The 22,946-nt window shown below is 42.9% G+C and overlaps 1 protein-coding gene across 1 annotated transcript in view; it reads right to left on the bottom strand.

Moving 5' to 3' along the window:
* cacna1g (calcium channel, voltage-dependent, T type, alpha 1G subunit) overlaps window positions 1-22,946 on the bottom strand; it is a 518,682-nt gene that overhangs the window by 129,449 nt on the left and 366,287 nt on the right. Inside the window, 3 exon segments of the mRNA XM_034194509.1 lie at window positions 9,567-9,576; window positions 10,226-10,410; window positions 19,099-19,167. Of these exon segments, the coding sequence (XP_034050400.1) occupies window positions 9,567-9,576; window positions 10,226-10,410; window positions 19,099-19,167 (264 nt within the window).

A 22,946-nucleotide genomic window follows, 5' to 3' on the forward strand; every position in this document is an offset into this window, starting at 1 on the left:
ACAAACGGCTAATCAGCCAATCACGTCAGCAACTAGTGCATTTAGTCAACTAGACGCGGTGAGACGACTTCCTGAAGTTAAACTGAGCACCAGAATGGGGAAGGAAGAGGATTTAAGTGACTTTGAACGTGGTGTGGTTGTTGGTTCCACACCGGCTGGTCTGAGTATTTCACAAACGCTGATCTACTGGGATTTACATCCACAACCATCTGTAGGGTTCACAGAGAATGGTCCAAAAAGAGAAGATAACCAGTGAGAGGCAGTTGTGCGGATGAAAACACCTTGTTGATGTGCAGAGGATGGAGGATGATGGACAGACTGATTGAATGACTGAGTACGTGATGTCATCATGTCAACATGAACCACATCTCTGAGGAACGTTTCCAACACCTTGTTGAATCTATGACACAAAGAAGACAATTCTGAAGACAAGCAGGGTCCAACCCAGGACTATCAAGGTGTACCTAAATAAAATGGCTGGTGAGTGTATGTTTACTTATCTCTACAGGTTTAACACTTTCACCACATGTAGATGCGTTTTGGTGGTGAGTCCAGAAAGTCAATGAAAGCCTGGACCTTGTGCTGATCCAGGACAATCACAAACCCAGACACTTTGATTCCTTACTCGGCTTTCATGTGCAGCATTCAGTGCATGGATTAACTCTGCAAAGATCACAGCATCATCCACAAAGTCACGGTCCACTCAGTCCTCTATACCGCCCACAGGGATCCAGAGAGAAAGAAAAGTTGGTGATTCTAATCTATGTCTCTGAATAATTCCGCTCGGCTACAGTGTGGCCCTGTTCGTGTGTGTGTGTTGGGGGGGGGGGGGGGAGATGTGGCTGCAACGCGCACCACCTGCACACTTCCTCTCCAGCAGCCGCAGCCAACAGTATCCCTCACGATGAGCTAGCAAGAACACAGTAAGGCAAGAAGTTGGCGTGCGTGCGCTCCCCACTGAGCAAACACGGGCTGTAATTAGGAGGAGCGCCGCCGTGTTACCGGGACACGTGATGGAAGTACAAAATAAGGCAGTTGCTAGTTTCTTCCTCTCTTTTAAGTCCAAGCTTTGTTGTTCTGCTTCCAGCACACGCTTCCTCCTGCGCTGCCTCTTGTCGCTGACGCAGTTCGCTAATGATAGAAAATGCAAATGAAGCTTACAAGTTAATGAATTCAGGGTCACACAACATTACATAAAGGCCTTGAGAACGGCGATAATTGTGGGAGTTAATGCTCGGCCCTTGCCGCTGTCAGAGACGCGCATAAACAAGCCAGCAGAAGTCTCAGGATAATTACATCATCATGGAGTGATGAGGCTCAAAGGATGAGCCGACGGGGGGGGGGGGGGGGGGGGGTCACTAGCAGGCGGGCCTTATTCAGCGCAGCTGTTTCCGGCCTTGACCCTTGACGCCACACAGCCATTTAGAACAGCCGCCTCCACAGGAGAGTGCAGGTGGAATTGATGGACACCACGAGCGCGGCGAGGCGTGCTGTGAGGTTTGCAGGTTTGCAGCTAAATTGTCGATGTGATGTAGGCAGCGTCCAGGACATAAAAGTGGCGTTTGTTGACACGGGGCATGAGCTGTGGGTCGTGGTCTTGAGAATGAGCAGAGACGAGCGTGTGCGGTGAATCATCATTTGTCACTCGCCCTGGGCGTTCTGCAGAACCCCCACCCAAGCTGTTGTGTACAGTGTGGAGTCATCATCAATACATTTTATATTAATTTTGAGCACGCAAAGAGACCAGCAACATGTTACTCCGTCTTATTCCTAGCTTTTCCTAAATTTATTACTCAAATAAGATTGCACATCACTGGGGCAAAGGGTCAATTTTTTTGTTTGTCTGTGGCAGATTGTACCCCAAACTTCAGATGAAGATGGCAGCCAAACTCCAGACTTGCCCTGAAAGGGTTTATTTTGCTACAAAGGTTGTTATGGTCAAAGTCAAATGTACAGTGGTATGTAAATGTTGGGCCCCCTTGATGATTTCCATAATTTTCCTTTGTAAATCACTGGTTGTCTGGATCAGAAATTTCAATTTAAATATATCATATAGCAGACAAACACAGTGATATTTGAGAAGTGAAATGAAGTTTATAGGATTTACAGAAAGTGTGCAATAATTCTCTAAACAAAATTAGGCAGGTGCATAAATTTGGGCACCAAACAGAAAAAAATACATCAATATTTAGTAGATCCTCCTTTTGCAGAAATAAGAGCCTCTCAATGCTTCCTATAGACAGTCTGGATTCTGGCTGAAGGTATTTTGGACCATTCTTCTTTACAAAACATCTCAGGTTGTTGGTTTCCGAGCACAGACAGCCCACATAAATCACATCACAGATTTTCAATAATATTCAGGTCTGGGGACTGAGATGGCCATTCCAGAACGTTGGACTTGTTCCTCTCTGCATGAATGCCTTAGTAGATTTGAGCAGTGCTTAGGGTTGTTGTCTTGTTGAAAGATCCAGCCCCGACACAACTTCACTTTGTCACTGATAGTAGAGAAGCTTGAATCTTCGACTGGACTGGGTTGCTTGACGCGAGGGACGTTTCGCTTCAAATCGCAGAAGCTTCCTCTGGTGGTCTGACTTCTGTCTTGACTCTTGTAGAGAAGAATAATCAAGAGTCACAAAAGCTGGAGTTTTAAACCTAACCAGACCCCTCCTACCGAGAGGCAGACTGCTATAGGCTAGTGACTTTGTTCTCTGGGACTTCTGCACTTTGAGAGAACAGAGACCAGATAGAGACCAACAGACCAGATAGACAGGAGATGGAAACAAGAAGAAGAGGAGTGTCTCTTCCTTATTTAGCAGGAGTAGGGGAAAGACTACAGAGGATCTTCAGACAGCATAAAATCCCAGTTTACTTTAAACCAGTTACACCTTGAGACAGAAATTAGTTCATCCTAAGGACCTGATCCCTAGTTACAAACAGAGCAATGTATGTATCATATCAGATGTCAGGAAAACTGTAACCAACACTACATAGGTGAGACTAAGCAACCTTTACACAAAAGGCTATACCAGCACCGCAGAGAGGGCGCCAGTGGACCTCAGTCTGCAGTTCATCTCCACCTTAAAGACACTAACCACACGTTTGAGGACAGGAAGGTTAAATCTTAGCCAGAGAGAAGACATGGTTTGAGAGAGAGGGGTCCAGGAGCATTCTTTGTGAAACGTTTGAAACCCAGCCTTAACCAGGGAGGGGTCTGAGACACACTTTGTCCCCTGTTTACAATGGGGTACTCAGGTCAAGCAGTTTCAGTCTTTTGTTCATGGTAATGAGTCATTCCACGTCATACAGCAGAGTCGTCAAGGGAGCCCTCAGGAAAGGGTCCGTCCCATCATTAGAGGGACAGCTGCCCTGTCATTAGGAGGGTGCTAACTAGAGCACAATAGGTGCTAATTAGAGCTATTGTTTAGTCACTAGCCTACAGCAGTCTGCCTCTCGGTAGGAGGGGTCTGGTTAGGTTTAAAACTCCAGCTTTTGTGACTTCTTGATTATCTTCTTCTACAAGAGTCAAGACAGAAGTCGGACCACCAGAGCAAGAATTTTAGCTGAGGAAGCTTCTGCGATTTGAAGCGAAAACGTCCTCGCGTCAAGCAACCCAGTCCAGTCGAAGATTCAAACTTCTCTACTATGGAAACCACCTGGACAACTGAGAGCCTACACAGAAACTTTGTCACTGATTCATGAACATTGTTCTCAAGAATCTGCTGATATTGACTGGAATCCATGTGACCCTCAACTTTAACAAGATTCCCAGTACCTGCACTAGTCACACAGCCCCATAGCATGATGGAAACACCTCCCGATTTTACTGCAGGTAGCAAGTGTTTTTTCTTGGAATGCTGTGTTCTTTCTCAGCTATGCATACCGCCTCTTGTTATGTCCAAATAACTCAATTTATTCAACTCAACTTGCAAAGTGTGTTGTATAGTTGAACGATGCACAGAGACACTATCTGCAGCAAGATCATGTTGTAGGTCTTTGGAGCAGGTCTGTGGGTTGACTATGACTGTTCTCACCATCCTTCGCTTCAGCTAATCTGAGAGTTTTCTAGGCCTGCCACTTGGGCCTTAACTAGTACTGCTGTCTGATCCAGACAACCAATGATTTTATAAAGGAAAATCATGAAAATTATCAGGGGTACCCAAACTTTTGCATACAACTGTAAGTTTTTTAAACTTTTATTTGGACCAAACTTGGCATTACATGTGTACTGGCATTCTGGAATTGCCTTCGCAACATCAAATTCAATACGATCACTTGTCAGGGTCAAAATTTAGTTTTTTCCACTTTGATTTACATTGACCTTGTCACTCACATGTCATGCCTGCTTCTCTGCCTGGTTCTTTTTACCAAACAGTAAATGTCCACCAGATGACGATATGCTTCATTTCGAGAGCTTTCGGACACAATGATGGCCAACCTGTTGCTTATAGTTGTAGTAGGATTGTTTTTAGCTGCTTCTTCAGCCTTTCAAAAACAGTCTGGTGCTGATTTTGCTCCCACTATAAATAAGAGACAGCAGGAAAAACAAACATACAAACAACAAAAGCATCCAGCTTCCTGTACCCGATTGCTATTTTTGGTCAAAAACCTACTTATTTAGGATCTGCTCCTTTCTCTGCCCCTGAGCAAGGCAGCGTCTACATCTGGAGTTGGTCCCCAGACGCTGGACTGTGGCTGCGCACTGCCCCTAGTGATTAGATTGTGTCTAACTGTAATTAGGATGGTTAAATGCAGAGGACACATTTCGTTGTATATATGTGCAATGACAATAAAGTTTCTATTCTATTCAGTTGTTGGATAACTTCATGGCTAAACACAAACTGATGAATTCTGCTTGCTTTGCAAGGAGCTATGGGCTTTTATTGGATCATTTTATGCTGCCTTTCCTGCAGTCCGATTTTGTGAGCACGTAAACAATTGCACATTGAATTTTACGTCCAAATGGGCGACGGCGGCTCAGCTGTGTGAACCCTACTTGCACTGTGCTGCCAGAGTGAGAACACACACACGCTCATATTTAATTCAGACACTCGGAGAGTGTCAGTCTGGCACAGTACCGCCGGGGTGAAAACAAACTGGTTCTGAATCTGACACCGTTGATTTTCAGTGCAGGGACGACATCGTGGCATTGGCATGTGGAATCTTTTACTGGGAACATTCCCACAACCTTCAGCAGGAAAACTTTAAGTTACAGTTAAAATGTGTAGATAAACATCCTGTTCTTCAGGAGAGTCATCCATAAAGTGCAGGTTTGGAGGTTCATTATTCCAGTCTAGATGGGAAATTATCTGTGGGATGCCAGATCGCTCCCAAAAGACATTTCTGGCATTTGCTACAAACAATATTCCCCCAAAACATGTCCAATTTCTGCTTGGAATGGCCACATACTTTTTAAAAATCAGCCTTTTAAAACCTCCTTTTCTTGACATTAATGCACATTCAGCAGTTCTCCGCTTTCTCCATGACACACTAGAAACACCAAAAATAGTTTGACACTGAGGATACAGCAGCATCTCAGTGTCCAATCTGTCAAATTTACAGCAAATCTAATTGAAGATATCCAAAACAAGCCCGTCCTCCAACATCCCCTGAACATTTACGAGGTCTGAAAAAAAGTATCCGACCTTATATTTTTTTAAAAAACCATATGGATTTGAATCACGTGTGATTGCGTCAGACAAGCTTGAACCCTTCGTGCGCATGCGTGAGTTTTTTCATGCCAGTCGGTTGCTTCATTCACCTGTGAGCAGGCTTTGAGTGAGGTGTGGTCTACCCCTCTCGTCTATTTTTTATACGAATAAATGTCTGAACGATTTGGATCTTTGCTGCATCAATTTTTTTCCAGAAACTGTGAGAAAATTTAATATGGCTTTCAGGGACGATTTTATGGGGATTAAACAGATTAAGGAGTGTTACTGCCCCTTTAAGGACGGCCCACAACTGCTGAGAGAGCAGCGTGCTCCCAGCGCCGATGGACAGGCTGACACCCTGCACAAACAACCAGATCATTTCCAACGTGAAAGCTTTGTTGATCCAGGACCTCGTCTGACTTTCACAAAAAGGCAGAAGATGTGGACATCAGCACTTTTTCCGGCACATTCCACCGTTACAGGAGTTTTTTTTTCATGGAAAAAGAAGCAGAGGGACGCGCCACGGAGCTGTTCATTACGCGGGACAAAACCACCTCGGTGTTGGTCTCACAGGACGGCTTAAAAGGTGGATTTCAGACGGATTCTGGTTGCTTTCCAGTCGTGTGATTATCCAATTGTGATTGCGCATGAGCTGGACATGCCAGAACATGTCCTGTGAGGCTTCATCACGGCGTTTCTTTTCACCATGCAGCTCCGCCGCAACGCGCGGAATTCCTCCGCCTTTGTTCCTCTTTCCATGACAAAAACTCCTGTAACAGTGAAATGTGCCATTTATTTCTAAACTGGACGCTGTCTTGATCCGGTATGTCCTCTGACTAGCACAGGAATTGTGAAAGACATGGACATCAGCACTTTTTCCGGCACATTCCACCATTACAGGAGTTTTTTTTTCATGGAAAAAGAAGCGGAGGGACGTGCCACCGTGCCGCTCTTGATGCGGCACAAAACCACCTCGGTGTTGGTCTCTCAGGACGGCTTTCAGGTGGCTTTCATACGGATTCTGGTTGCTTTTCTGTCGTGTGAATATCCGAGAAATTGAGCTTGAGCTGGACAAGCCCCAACATGTCCTGTGAGGCTTCATCACGGCGTTTCTTTGTGCAGAGCGGCTGCACCATGACGCGCCAAACTCCTCCGCATGTCTGTCTTAATGTGCCGAAAAAGTGCTGATGTCCATGTCTTTTCACAATTCCTGTGCTAGTCAGCCGTCCCTCGGCTTCTTTTTCCATGAAAAAAAAAACTCCTGTAACGGTGGAATGTGCCGGAAAAAGTGCTGATATCCACATCTTCTGCCTTTTTGTGAAAGTCAGACGAGGTCCCGGATCAACAAAGCTTTAAGTTAAAATAAGTAACTTAAGTTAAAATATAATACAAAATATTGATCAAAGGGCTTTTCAATGTTAAAATCAAATATCAAATATAATCTGAATCAGATCCGGATCAAGCCTTGTCAGGTGACACATAATATGAAATAATTTTTTTGTTTTGTTTTGGTCAAAGTTATGAATTTTTGAAAATTCATTCAATGTTAAAGGATAGGGATTTTTCCAAGATTTGTTCCTGACTTTGACCTTGAAAATTCAATCAGTTCTTGCCTATCAGGATGTCTGAAAAATTGTGGATTCAAGGCTGTTCACAAACAAACAGACTTTTTACCTCCGCCAACAAAAGTTGGGCAAAGGTATAAAAAAAAAATTAAAAAGAAAAAGACAATAACACATGAATTCAGGCTTCAATTTTAACCCTGTTCCACTCATCTACGAACTCAGATAAACACACAAGTCAAAGGTGACCCTAAAAAAGGAATACAGCGCCAAGTAAAGCCGAGTGGTGTTCAGAGGGAAACCTGACAGGATGGAAACAAATATTCCATTTTTGTTCTCTTCCTCTGAGCTGTGATAAATATTCCAGGAAGGATGAAGCCTCCAGAGACGACGAGCGTGCGGTTGTGTGCCGCATCGAGCACGAAGACACACGTGCAGATTAAACCACATATGTGTGACCAACACACAGCAACTGCAAGACACAGTCAGCTGGACCCGACAGTCAACGATACCGAGTACAAAGTCCGATTATCGAGACTCAGTTATACAGCAAAATCATCCAAATTTGTCCTGACGATTCCCAGGATAGTACTGAACAAATCTAGTCAACTGGCCACTTGAAAATACAAGATAGTGGTCATTTTCCAAAATGACCTACTGAAAATTACTTGTTGAATAGAAGAGCTCCTACTTCATCATCATCATCATCATCAAACTTTATTTCAGACACATGGTCCATAGTAACACAGAGGAACATACAAAAACAACAACAACAACAAAAAGACAATAAAAGACCAATTTCATCCATGGCCATGTAAGCTGAGGCGCCAGTGTTTCCACAGTCTAGAGAAGAACCTGACCGAGCTCTGTGCTGGGCTGGTCAGGGTGTGAATGATGCTGTTTACACAGTCTGTGAGTCTGCACATGCATCTGTACGTGAGGTTTCTGAGCACAGCAGCACAGGTTGGGACATTAACATTTACAAACATCTGACCTGCAGTACTCCATCGCGGCACCTTAAACAGCATTTTCATGCCGTCATTGTATGCAACCTAAAATTTGTGCATACTACTTTGTTTGTAATGCCGCCACAGGTGGGCAGTATATATTGAAGTGCAATATGCTTTAAAAAGTGCAGTTTTAACAGGTACAGAGCACATAGAGAACTTACGAACAAGCATATTAGCTTGTACATATTGAATACAACGCTGCCTGTGAATGTCTCTATCATCAGACAGGTCAGCGGTTATGTAATGTCCCAAGTATTTCACTTCATCACACACTTGGAGAATGCTGCCCGACAGAGAGAAGGCAGGAAAACACAATTTAGAGTCCTCTTTACTTATGACAATCATGATGTTGCTCTTTTTTGCATTGTATTTAATATCAAAGTCTATACCGTACTGAGAGCAAACCTTACACAGCTGCTGCAACCCAGTGCTACACGGACAGAAAATTACAAGGTCATTGGCATACATTAGGTGGTTTATGGTTGTATGGCCAACCCCACAGCCAGTCCTACATTGATTCATTATATTAGACAGATCGTCCATATACACATTAAAAAGGCAAGGCGAGAGAATGCTGCCTTGTCTTACCCCATTCCTCACATGAAAGGGAGAAGATACATAGTTTCCCCATTTCACACACACAGACTGGTGAGCATACCAATACACCAAAATTCTCAATAAATATTTCGGAACTCCTCTATTGTACAGTTTATGAAACTTGATTAATTTTTGTAATATTCTTGAAAATTATGTGTTATTCATCATCTGGATGTGTTTTACATCTTCAGCGAAACACAAGATGGTGCCTAATTTCATAATGACCCCAAAATGATTTTATTTCCCCTCACAGAAATGTCATTACTTATTTGATTTGTGTGATCTTAGTGGCCAAAATGGTCATTTGTCCATGTTGACTGTAGATATTAAAAACAACACATTATATTCAAATGGCTCTTAATCGGTCAACATGCAGCAGGTTTAAGAAATGAACAATTTCAAAATGTGCTGGGTTGAAACCATTAATAATAAATGTCATACACTTCATTCTAATTTGGCAGATAAGCAAGATAAAATAAATATAACAAAATGGAATTTCACATCAATATTATTTTTAAATGGATCCAATAGGAACATTTCTATTCAAAAAGCTCATTTTAGTGGCCATCTTCCAACATGGCTTCCCAAAAGCTTGACTATTCTAGTGGCAAATCAATCAGATACTATGCTGAGTAATATCACAAGAATCACCACGCCTCGTTTGGTGCTTGAACCATGAAATACATGACCCCCCCCTCCATTTTCTGCTTCACTATATTTTCCAGAAGAATCATCATGAGTAAATGGACACTGATGACACTTATCATCTGATGTGGACACACCACTAAAAAACAAATAAACAACAACAACCGCCGCCACAAATAACCCAGGATGTAGATGAAGAAACACCATTTACACAAAGACACCAATGAAAATGTGTAACTGCAAAGACAACTGGAACGTCTGTCAGTAACTCACATACGAGCAATCGGAGCAAACCAACAGCATCTTGCATAAGATATTTCTGAGATTAAGAATCAAAACTTGTAAGTTCAGGATCATTATTTTTCTTAGGGGGCCACTGTTCCACACTGATGTTACTTACAGTTTAACTGCACCCTTGTCACAGTGACTAGGCTGCTCAGAAGTGATGACATCACTGAAACAATCTCTATGTACTAGTGGTTGGGTGTAGTTGGTTAACTGCGTGTCTTTGTCAGATTTAGTGGTTTATTAATTCCCCATCCTGGTCTGCAGGACCCAAAGTGTTGCACTACTTCCATTTCGCCCGGCTCTAACTGCACATAATGCATAAGGCAGATGTGTTGCATTGTTCAGTCAGTTGTTGATTGCCTGAGCTGATGTGGTCGGAGTAGATCGGGCACAAATGGGAAACATGCAGTAGTTTGGGTCCTGAGGACCCAGATTAGGACGCTCTACTTTAGCTCTATATTGACAAGCCCCTTACCGAAGCGGTCTAAGGGTCCGTAGCAGCCTCAGCACTCTCAGCATGCCCAGGATCTTGGTACCGGAGTTGGAGATGAGTGACACCAGGATGTCAATGACAGAAATAAGCACCAGCATCCCATCTAGAATATTCCAGCTACTCCTTAGGTAGGCCTTATCCCCGAAACACCAGCCCAGCGCTACAATCTGAACAAAAAACACACAAAGAAGATACATAGTGCATGACTACATCGACATCACCACCAGCCCTGGTTACATGACAGCACTTCATGAAACATCATGCACATATGATTTGTACAAGACGACATCCCGGGTCTGAAAAACATACTGGTATCTCCAGATCTGGATGCAAATATTTTCCATGGCCTGTAAATTGGTTTTGTTCTCTGTGGGAAGCAGGGGTATTTATCAGCCCATCTTTTCTGTTTATTAGTAGCTGATGGAAAAAAGCACCTTTTGCCAGTCTTATTGATTTTGTTGATTGATCAATTACTGGCAAAGGAGATCATAAAGGTTTACAAATGATCCAAATACCACTTCTCATTCTACGCACTACTCTATTCATTTACCCTGGAAATAAAACAAAATAACAGCCCAGCCGGCTGCCTTTGGACTGAAACAATGCAAGAAGGCGGCAAAATTTGCAAACGTTATTGCTCATCAATGCATAAATGTGGACCATAAAAGATATGAAAATAATGTGGCTGCGAAGAATGAAAAACACAGATAAAGATTTTAACCTGAACAGACCACTTTCAGAGTTACTACAGTTTGTGCAATTTTATTCTTCTACCTTACTACAACCCCAAATCAGAAAACAATGGGACAATATGGAAAATGCAAAAAACAAAACTAATTAATTAATTAATTGATTAATATGATTATTATTGTTATTATTATTATTATTATTAATAATAATAATAATAATAAAAATAAATAAATAAATAAATAAATAAATAAATAAATACATAAATGCATTTAAAAAAAGTCCAAGTCACTGAATAGGTCTTGGACTTAATTTCCATCAGTTATTCAGAAATACAAACACTATGGAACTGTGTGGTAAATCTGTCTAGAGGAAGCAGTTCTCAAAAACTGAGTAACTGTGCTGGAAGGAGATGAGTGAAGGGAGTCACCAAGACCCCCAGACAAATCTGAAACAGTTCTAGGCTTCTGTGGTTGTGAGTGGAAGAACTGGGAAGGATGTGAGATGACCTCATCAAATTACTTGCACTGTCCACAGCCTACAGTTATTCAAGTTCAACATCTGCATGTTGATTTGGCACAAGTTTTACACCGGATGCCCTTCCTGATGCAACTGCACTGCGGCATGCAGGAGGTTTGAACCGGGAACCTTCCACACTGAAACCAAGCACACTAACCACCTGTCCACCACCCCCACTCAAAATGATTAATCAAATATAAAAATAGCTGGAGATTAATCAATAATAGTGATTTAACATGAAATTAGCGAAATCTCATTCTGCAAAATTAATACATTTTTTTTGTCAAATTTTCATCAAACTGCAATTTTACCCTCAGGATTATTATTATTATTGTTATACATTTCTAGTTTATGCAAGTAAAGTATCAAAGCTCTGTTATGTTAACCAGTAAGAACTTACCATTTAAAAAGGAAAACCTGAAAGATGTTTTGATCTGATGATGTCACTGATGTCGTATGTGTTTGATCATTTGGAAGCTAATCGATGACCCGGACCCGGTTCTGGGTGAACTCTACATTTGTGAGCTCCGCAATGTGACTGGGGCCAAAAATAGACACAGCGACCGAGCGACATGATGAACTTTGCTGCCTCTGCCTCCGCTCGCTGCTGCCCGCGCCTGCACAGACCTCGATTCAACTGTGACACCATCCTCTTAGCGTGTCTTTGTCTGTGCTTCAGTCTCTGGTTTTCATTATCTTGTTCTCTCTTAACTCGGTTTTCTTTTGTGTTTTAGGGGCTTACAATGAGTTTAGGTGTCAGGCCGACATTTAGGCTGGTGTTCCTGATGTCTGAAGGGGTTTGGAACATGCCTATGGTCTCATCCTCTCATGTTTTTCTGTGGTTGTTTTTTCCTAACCTTTGGCATCTGCCCTGTAAAATACAGTAATTGAATGAAAAGATATCTGAGTCTATCCCCTCCTGTTAGTTAACATGTTAACTCAGAAATATTAAAGTCTATCATCATGTAAATTCTGCGACAAAGCAGCATCCTGTCCAGGGTGAACCCCGCCTCACGCGCTATGGCTGCTGGGATAGGATCCAGCCCCCCATGACCCTTAACTGGAGTAGGTGGGTACAGAAGATGGAAGGATGGATTATATAACTTACCAAATTAAAAGAATGCATAATGAAGATAGGGATGGGACTGATCCAATCCCAGGTCGACGTAATTCATGTATCGGAAAATACTAATCCAACCTGTGACATTTTCTGATACCAGAGAAGAGCCACTGTGAATCCTCTCAGCTGTTGTTTACTCTCTGCTGTTTGCTGTCGAGTGAGAGGAGGGGAGGGGGAGGTTTTTGAAGCTGGGCTGTTTGAGAGAGTTCTCTTCCGCAGTGTTCCGCAAATTACTGCCCCGATCTCAGGCTCTGTTCATCAAGCACGGATTTTCTGAGAAATTAACTGAATGGTTGCTGAAAATGTGTGCTAAAAACGTAGCCGCTTCACTGTCCCGAGGCTGTCAAATGCCATGAAAAGCTGCTCAGCGTGCAGCCGAGGAGGAGCCGAACAGAGATTCTGTCTGCTGAAAGGGAAAAAAGTGTCTGTTAAAATCCTGCGCGTGAGCATCAACGATACAATAATTTTACAGTTGAAAGGCTTCGTGTTTCCAAAAAGTTCGAAGTTTGCACAGCACAAGAACAACGAGAGAGAAAGAAAAAGAGAGACAGAGGAAGAGCGAAAGCAAGCGAGAGAAAGAGAGAGAGGGAGACAGGCAGAGATAGAGGACTTAATTTTTAATTTTTACTCTGTAACGATTTGACAATGTAAACATGTCTCCCATATCAATAAAGCTCCACTGAAATTGAAAATTGAGAAGGACAGACAGACAGAGAGACAGAGTGCTGTCTTTTCTCTTTAAGTCTATAAAAATAAGGCTATAAAAGTCTATAAAAAATAAAAGTACTTAATTCTTTCACCTTCTGACAAATTGTAGCTGAACTTTCAGGTCTCCTTTTTAATAAAATCCTCATATAAAATCAACAATAATGATGATAATAATAATATTAAAGCAAACAGAGCTCTGGTATCGGATCAGAAAACTATCGATATTGGCAGATAATCAAATTCAGGTATTGGGATCGGAACGGAAGTGAAAAATTGTGGATCGTTCATCCCTAAATGAAGATAAACTGGCTGACTATTGATGAACTTTGTTGTACAAGCGAAATCCAAAGAGAAACACACACACACACACACACATCTTCAACCGCTTAGTCCAACTGAGGGTCGCGGGGGCTAGAGCCTATCCCAGCAGTCATGGAGCACGAGGCGGGGTTCACCCTGGACAGGATGAAGATAAATGTTGCTTTGCTTATTTAATACTAGACCTATTGGAGAAATTCCCTTGCACCTGCATTAATTCCATTGCACCTGCATTAATTCCATTGCACCTGCATTAATTCCGTTGCACCTGCATTAATTCCCTTGCACCTGCTTTAATTCCGTTGTACCTGCATTTATTCCGTTGTACCTGCATTAATTCTATTGTGCCTGCATTAATTCCATTGTACCTGCATTAATTCCATTGTACCTGCATTAATTCCGTCGCACCAGCATTAATTCCGTCGCACCAGCATTAATTCCGTTGCACCAGCATTAATTCCGTTGCACCAGCATTAATTCCGTTGCACCAGCATTAATTCCGTTGCACCAGCATTAATTCCGTTGTACCAGCATTAATTCCGTTGCACCAGCATTAATTCCGCTGTACCAGCATTAATTCCGTTGCACCAGCATTAATTCCGTTGTACCTGCATTAATTCCGTTGTACCTGCATTAATTCTTTTGTACCTGCATTAATTCTTTTGTACCTGCATTAATTCCGTTGTACCTGCATTAATTCTTTTGTACCTGCATTAATTCTTTTGTACCAGCATTAATTCCGTTGTACCAGCATTAATTCCGTTGTACCTGCATTAATTCCGTTGTACCTGCATTAATTCCGTTGTACCTGCATTAATTCCGTTGTACCTGCATTAATTCCGTTGTACCTGCATTAATTCCGTTGTACCTGCATTAATTCCGTTGTACCTGCATTAATTATTTTGTACCTGCATTAATTATTTTGTACCTGCATTAATTATTTTGTACCTGCATTAATTCCATTGTACCAGCATTAATTCCGTTGTACCTGCATTAATTCCATTGCATCTGCATTAATTCCGTTGTACCTGCATTAATTCTTTTGTACCTGCATTAATTCTTTTGTACCTGCATTAATTCCATTGTACCTGCATTAATTCTTTTGTACCTCCATTAATTCTGTTGTACCTGCATTAATTCTGTTGTACGTGCATTAATGTACCTGCATTAATTCCATTGTCTGTCCATCCATCCATCCATCCATCCATCCATCCATCCATCCATTTTCTTCCACTTCATCCTAGGTCGAATAATGAGGGCAAAGCTGCCCAGACCTCCCGTTCCACACACGGCACCCCCAGCTCCTCCGGGGGAACCCTGAGGCGTTCCCAAGCCAGCTGCGAGACGTAGTCCCTCCAGCATGTCCTGGGTCTTCCCCGGGGCCTCCTCCCGATGGGACGTGCACTGAACACCTCTCCAGCGAGGCGTCCAGGGGGCATCCGCAAAAGATGCCTGAGCCACCTCAGCTGGCTCCTTTCGATGTGGAGGAGCAGCGGCTCGACTCCGAGCTCCTCCCGAGTGACCGAGCTCCTCACCCTATCTCTAAGGGAGCGCCCAGCCAACCTGCGGAGGAAACTCATCTCGGTCACTGTACTCGCGATCTTGTTCTTTCGGTCATGAGCCAAATCTCATGACCATAGGTGAGGGTCGGAACATAGATCAATCGGTAAATCGAGAGCTTTGCTCCCCTACTCAGCTCTCTCTTCACCATGACGGTCCGCATCACTGCAGACGCTGCACCGATCCGTCTGTCGAGCTCACGCTCCATCTGTCCCTCTCTTGTGAACAAGACCCCGAGATACTTAAACTCCTCCACTTGAGGCCAGGACACTCCACCAACCTGAAGAGGGCAAAGCACCTTTTTCCGGTCGAGAACCATGGCCTTGGATTTGGAGGTGCTGATTTTCATCCCAGACGCTTCACACTTGGCTGCAAACTGCTCCAGTGCACGCTGAAGGTCCTGATTTGAGAAAGCCAACATAACCACATCATCCACAAACAGCAGAGACGAGATTCTGTGGTTCCCAAACCAGACCCCCTCTACACCCTGGCTGCGCCTAGAAATTCTGTCCATAAAGATGATGAACAGAACCGGTGACAAAGGGCAGCCCTGGCAGAGGCCGACGTGCACTGGAAATAGGTTTGACTTACTACCGGCAATGCGAACCAAGCTCCTGCTGCGGTCATACAGGGACCGGATAGCCCTTAAAGGAACACGGACCCGGTACTCCCGGAGCACCCCCCACAGGGCGCCTCGAGAGACACGGTTGAATGCCTTCTGCAGATCCACAAAACACATGTGGACTGGTTGGGTGAACTCCCATGAACCCTCGAGCACCCAATGGAGAGTGTACAGCTGGTCCAGTGTGCTGCGACCAGGATGAAAACCACTCTGCTCCTCCTGAATCCGAGGTTCTCGACTATCGGTCGAATTCTCCTCTCCAGTACTGTGGAGTAGACCTTACCGGGGAGGCTGAGGAGTGTGATCCCCCTGTAGTTGGAACACACCCATCGGTCCCCCTTCTTGAACAGAGGGGCCACCACCCCGGTCTGCCAATCCAGAGGCACTGTCCCCGACCGCCACACGATGTTGCAGAGACGTGTCAACCAAGACAGTCCCACAACATCCAGAGACTTAAGTACTCAGGACAGATTTCATCCACCCCAGGAGCCTTGCCACTGAGGAGCTTTCTGACCACCTCAGTGACTTCAGCCTGGGTGATGGATGAGTCCTCCTCTGAGTCCCCAGTCTCTGCTTCCTCTTCAGAAGACGTGACGATGGGACTGAGGAGATCTGCATTAATTCCGTTGTACCTGCATTAATTCCATTGGACCTGCATTAATTCCGTTGGACCTGCATTAATTCCATTGTAACTGCATTAATTCCGTTGTAACTGCATTAATTCCTTTGTAACTGCATTCATTCCGTTGTATCTGCATTAATCCTATTGTACCTGCATTAATGATAAATGTACACCAGGTGGAGATATTGCTCCATTTCAAGAACCTTGGGACACGGCGACATCAATTGCTTATATCAATTTATTTATTATTATTTATTTATTTCCTTTATAGTAGTAGACATCAAACATGTTTACCACATGCTAAACACTGTCACCTGGTGGACATACCTGTGCTTGCTGCAGGGAATAATCACATTCATTAAGGAAATTAGGAGCAGGTGTGGTTTCATACTCCAAATTCATCACATTTTTAAGCTTGGTCAGTGCCCCATTTCGTTATGATGTATCGAGTAGCTGCATCATTTCATAACCGGGTGATTCTTTAACTACGGGCACTATTGGCCTTGTAAATGTAATTTCCACCACACCATTGCCTTACAATATAAAGCGCCTGGGGGCAACTGTTTGTTGTGATTTGGTGCTATATACATGTGCTCTGATGTCACTGTTTATCTCCATAGAAACTACCCAAACAATCTTTCATACAAACTGTTTAAAGGGACATTACAGTGTTGTGGTGGAAATTACGGCAATAGTGTGGGACAACTACATTTTGTTAAAAAAATTCACAACAGTTGTATGACATTGAATACCCCAGTTATGTTTTGATTATTTTACTGATATTTTATTCAGAGATATTTTAAAACATTAGAAAAAATGTTTCTTTACCATTCATTTTTATCATTGAAGATCATAAGTCTGGGTGTGGGACAAGCACAAAACAGCAATATTTGCATATAATGATGCTGAAAAAAGGTGGAAAAGTCATCATAGACTACTAGAACAAATTTCTTAACACACTTTCATTGTAAAGATAACTATAAAAGTGTGAAATTTCCCCTTTTTTCTTTTTTCATAAAATATGATCAAGGGACATAAAAGTGCCCGTAGTCTAAGAATCACCCAACCGGGGGAATCACTTTTTTTTTTTTTTTTTTTTTACAGTTGCATCACTTCTCTCTGATAGTGCACGAAGCTATCTGCTTCACTTCCACATCATTGGGGTACATTCATCTATGTTTTCTCATTCTAAACCGATTCAAACATTTATTCGGAATTATGAAGGCAATGTTCAATTTACGAGGTCTGTCCATAAAGTATCGTACCTTTTTATTTTTTTCAAAAACTATATGGATTTCATTCATATGTTTTTACGTCAGACATGCTTGAACCCTCGTGCGCATGCGTGAGCTTTTCCACGCCTGTCGGTGACGTCATTCGCCTGTGAGCACGCCTTGTGGAAGGAGTGGTCCCGCCCCCTCGTCGGATTTTCATTGTCTGGAAATGGCGGAATGAAAAGGACTTTTTTTCCATCAGAATTTTTTCAGAAGCTGTTAGAGACTGGCACCTGGAAACCATTAGAAAAATTTATCTGGCTTTCAGTGAAAATCTTATGGGCTTCACAGAGAATAAGGACTTTAACTACAGGTATAAGGACCCCTTTAAGGACGGTCGGTGCGCCGCGCTGCGAGCTGCGACGATGCGGCACAAACCACTGGATCATTTCTAAGCTGATGGCTCTGTGGATACGAGACCGTCGTGTGCTCTTTCTCTGGTTATCACAAGACCTGGACATCAGCCATTTTCCGGCAGATTTCACTTTTAACAAGAGATTTTGTCATGGAAAGCCGCGCAGAGGCTTCGCGCGTCACGACCGATTCGCTGATGAAGCGAGACAAAGGAACACCTCCGTTTCGGAGTGTTAGAGGACAAGTTGGGACATGTCCAGCTCTCCACAAGTTCTTTTATACTCACTCGACTGGTAAGCACTGAAAGCCGAGATAGACATGTCCCAACTTGTCCTCTAACACTCCGAAACGGAGGTGTTCCTTTGTCTCGCTTCATCAGCGAATCGGTTGTGACGCGCGAAGCCTCCGCGCGGCTTTCCATGACAAAATCTCTTGTTAAAAGTGAAATCTGCCGGAAAATGGCTGATGTCCAGGTCTTGTGATAACCAGAGAAAGAGCACACGACGGTCTCGTATCCACAGAGCCATCAGCTTAGAAATGATCCAGTGGTTTGTGCCGCATCGTCGCAGCTCGCAGCGCGGCGCACCGACCGTCCTTAAAGGGGTCCTTAAACCTGTAGTTAAAGTCCTTATTCTCTGTGAAGCCCGTAAAATTTTCACTAAAAGCCAGATAAAGTTTTCGAATGGTTTCCAGGTGCCAGTCTCTAACAGCTTCTGAAAAAATTCTGATGGAAAAAAAGTCCTTTTCATTCCGCCATTTCCAGACAATGAAAATCCGACGAGGGGGCGGGACTACTCCTTCTACAAGGCGTGCTCACAGGCGAATGACGTCACTGACAGGCGTGGAAAAACTCACGCATGCGCACGAGGGTTCAAGCATGTCTGACGTAAAAACATATGAATGAAATCCATATAGTTTTTGAAAAAAATAAAAAGGTACGATACTTTATGGACAGACCTCGTATGCTAACAAACACCACTAAATCCTGCACACTGTAGCTTTAATATTAGATCTCGTGGGCTGGTTTTTATGACTGGAGGTGCATGTGGTTGGAACTCCAGAGTGTTGTACCTTTACGGTCATCTCAGCCACAAAAACCACAGTGAAGATGTAGTTGGACAATGTCAAGAAGAGTCTCTCCTGCAGGAAAAAATGGAAACAGACTTTGTTGACTGAGTGCATGCTCACAGTTTGTATGCAAAACCACATTTTTTTGTTTTACTTTTATTTTTTGCTGTGTTTGTTCTGCTTTGAAATTAATATACAGTACAACTGAATTATGCATGAGGACACTGTATTCCTGCTGTTCAAACATCCACGTTGCATTCTCTTTATTAGCATTGCAGGAAATATGCAAACAAAGCATCTAATCTGGTTTTCTGTCCTAATATCTGGTTGTTATATTTGCATAAAATCTCTCATACTGGCAAGTTTTATTTTTAATAATGCAAATGATATATCAATAAACAAGAAGCTCTTTAAGTGCTTTTTTTCTACCTTTTCTCATTTTAACACAACAAAATTAATTTCAATGCACAAATGGCACGTTGTCAACTTTGGAACAATTGGTGAAATAAGAATTAAAGATTTGAGATTAAAATGTGTTGATATAATTAACATATTTTCCCTCGATATCACAAGCTCATTGCACCGGCTTCTTGTTTCCTCATTTCAGTAAACAGACGCTGTAATTTTAATCGAATACCATCAGGATGGAGCTATTAATGTGTCATCTCTGTACGCTTGCATCAAACCCACATCTCTCTGCTGCCTGAGGCGGCGGCGCTCAATGGAGGATGGGAACTTACTTACTGAGCTAAACGAGCTGAGGAGCAAAAACAAGCAGGACAGCAGGAATGAGACCTTTTCTCCAGCTGCTTATTTATCCTGCCTCCCCTCTGTCTGAGGAGTTCTGGTTCTGAGCATCTCTGTGTTTGTGTGTGCGGGTGGAGGTGGCTGCTTTTCCCATGGCCACGTGCTGCTGGCGCACATGCACTGAGAAAGACTCAATAACACACGGAAAAACAGAAAAGGCAGCGAGGCTGAAACGTCTCCAGGAATGACATCAGTGAGAACTCACTCATCTTCAACCTCTTACTGCAATTAAGAGTCATGGGGGGGGGGGGGGGGGGGGGGGTGTCACAGCAGTCACAGGGTGTGAGGCGGGTTCACCCTGGACAGGACGCCAGTCTGTCTCAGGGTCACATACAGTAAAATCTAATCTTACCAACCCCCTGAACAAGAACACAAGAGACAGGTAAGAAAAAAACTCCTTCTGTTGATAATGAGGAAGAAACCTCAAGCAGACCAGATTCAATGGGGTGACCCACTGCTTAGGCCATTCTAACAGTCACATGGTTTGTACAGATTGTACAAGAATTTCTTTACAAACATAAAAAACAGAAGAGCAACAAAAATAGAGTCCTTAAATGAAACTAGAGTCCATCTTGGGTCTCTAATACAGAGGCATTCAGGTCCAGCACCGGTAGGCTGCAGGGCACAACCTCCGGTCAGTGGTGCAACAGGCAGGGCATCCCAAGGTGAGACCAGCACCCTGGGATACAGGGCCAGTATCCATCGAGGGTGTCGTCAGTGCCTCAGACAGAGAGAAAAAGAGCAGAATCAGTGGGCCGGAAAAACTGCACCTGAGGCATTAATTCACCAGCAATAAGTCAACAGGGAAGCAAAGAGAATATTAAGGTGATCACCAGCAGCGAGAACTGAGCTTCACTAACAGACCCAGAGTTTAGATGTAGTGAGGCAAAGATCTGTTCCACTGCTAACAATATGAGTTAAAAGTTGAGGAAAAATAGATTCATACTACACCGGTATGCTAGACGGAGAATAGATGCATCTTTAGTCTGGACTTGAATGCCTCTACAGAATCTGACTGTTTTATCTCTGCAGGAAGATCATTCCACAGGGCAGACGTCTTTTTAACCTTGGAGACACAAAGTAGTCCTGTGCCCTGGGCCGGTACATAGGGTTTGATTAGGTTAGCTAAGTAGGGGGGTGCCAATCTATGAATAACTTAATAATTTAGTAACAGAACATTAAAATCTGATCTCACTGGGACAGGAAGCCAGTGAAGAGACACCAAAATGGGTGTAATGTGGTCAAACTTTCTGCTTCGTGTCAAAATTCTGGCAGCAGAATTTTGGACCAATTGGAGAGCCCTAATGCTGGACTGCGATAAACCAGAGAACAGGACATTACAGTGGTCAGGAGAATGTTCCCAGTGACTTCAGGGGGGAATGTTGCCAATGAGGCAGTTTATGTTTTCCAACCATGACAGAGGCTGTTCCAGTCTTCTGTGTCTTCACACTTTAATTCTTCATGAACATGTGTTCAGAATGAAGTATGGAAGGAGAGAAGCAAAAGTGCAAATTCACGGCTTAAAGTGCTGATTTTGGACACACATTGAACTAGAGGTCACCAAGCTTTTAAAAAAACCCTGAGATTAAAGGAGGTCGATAAAAATAACCCACAGATACTGACATGATGTTAACTGACGTGATGGTGAGGTGACTTCAATCTGTATTCCACCGCTCCATTAGAACACAACATTTATAGTATTTCATTAATATATACAACATGTATTTTTTTTTTTATCTTAACTTGCACCTTAGTCTCCAGAGAAATTATTATTTCCATGACCTTTTTTTTTTTTACAGGCAGGTCCATAAATATTTCAACAGTGACACTATTTTAGTAATTTGGCATCTGTGTGCCACCACAGCATCGTGTAGACGGTTAGCTTTAATTCCAGGGGTTGAGAAAAAATATCACACAAACCATTTTATTGCTATTTAGACAAATATAATTCAATTCAATTTATAAAGCACCAAATCACAACATAAATCACCCCAAAGGTGCATCACAAGGGTAATGACACTGGCAACAGTAGTCAGAAAGAACTCCCTCAGGTGTGTTTTTGATGACAGGAAGAAACCTCAAGCAGACCAGACTCAGTGGAGTGACCATCTGCTTTGGCCAAACTAGAACAAAACAAGTAAAATAAGCATAATAAAGATTGGTCACACATTCAAAGATGGAAACATTGTAGCTAAGGGCCACTTGATACATAGTGCGAATATGTAGAACTCAGGGTGACTCCCGTCAGAACAGCAATGTGCAGCCCGTTGCCACAGTGATATATGTTTTTATTTATGTCCACGTGAGGACAGCAAGCAGACACATGTGCGTCACAGTGGATAGTTGTTGGTCCAAGACCATCCAAACGCAGGGTTAGGGTGTTTGATGTTCATGTGTGTCAGCTGGAATTTGGCCGACACCTGCCGCGAGAGGGTTCAATGGGCTTGCAGAGTGCACACTCTGTCTTTCAGCCGCTGGTGTGCGCAAATATTTGTAGCAAAAGGTGTATGACGCATTGGAAGCAGCTACAAATTTACACGTTTTGCATACGATTCCGGCTTCATGTGCACTTTATGTGCAATTGGACCAAATTCGTACTAAGGGGCCCTCAGTAACCACATACACAGAGAGTGCAGCAGTCGCAACAACTGGTGGACTCTAGAAATATCTAAACGGTGAAGAGCAGAGACTGAATAAACAGAAAATATCTGGCAAGTCTGTGATCAAAGCAAGTTCAGTCTTAGAATGAACATTCTAGTGCAGCAGGTAGGAAAAATAACTGTGCATTTTGTGAGAAAAGCATGAAATGTGGCACAAGTACAGTCAAAGGTATTCTAAATAAAACTGGATATTGGGCCATCATGGGTTTTCAATGTCACCCATGGCAACCACTTCTCCAAATGAAAATAAAAAAAAAATGCTAAAATCATATTGAAAACTATACCACATTATTCTCTACATACAGATTCTAAAAATGTATAATTTGGACCATCTATAAGTTACGGGTTTGCACAGGGGTCAAAAGTTAAAGTTGTTCCAGTTTT

Source organism: Thalassophryne amazonica, chromosome 18 (genome assembly GCF_902500255.1).
Source record: "Thalassophryne amazonica chromosome 18, fThaAma1.1, whole genome shotgun sequence".
Taxonomy (NCBI): Eukaryota; Metazoa; Chordata; class Actinopteri; order Batrachoidiformes; family Batrachoididae; genus Thalassophryne; species Thalassophryne amazonica.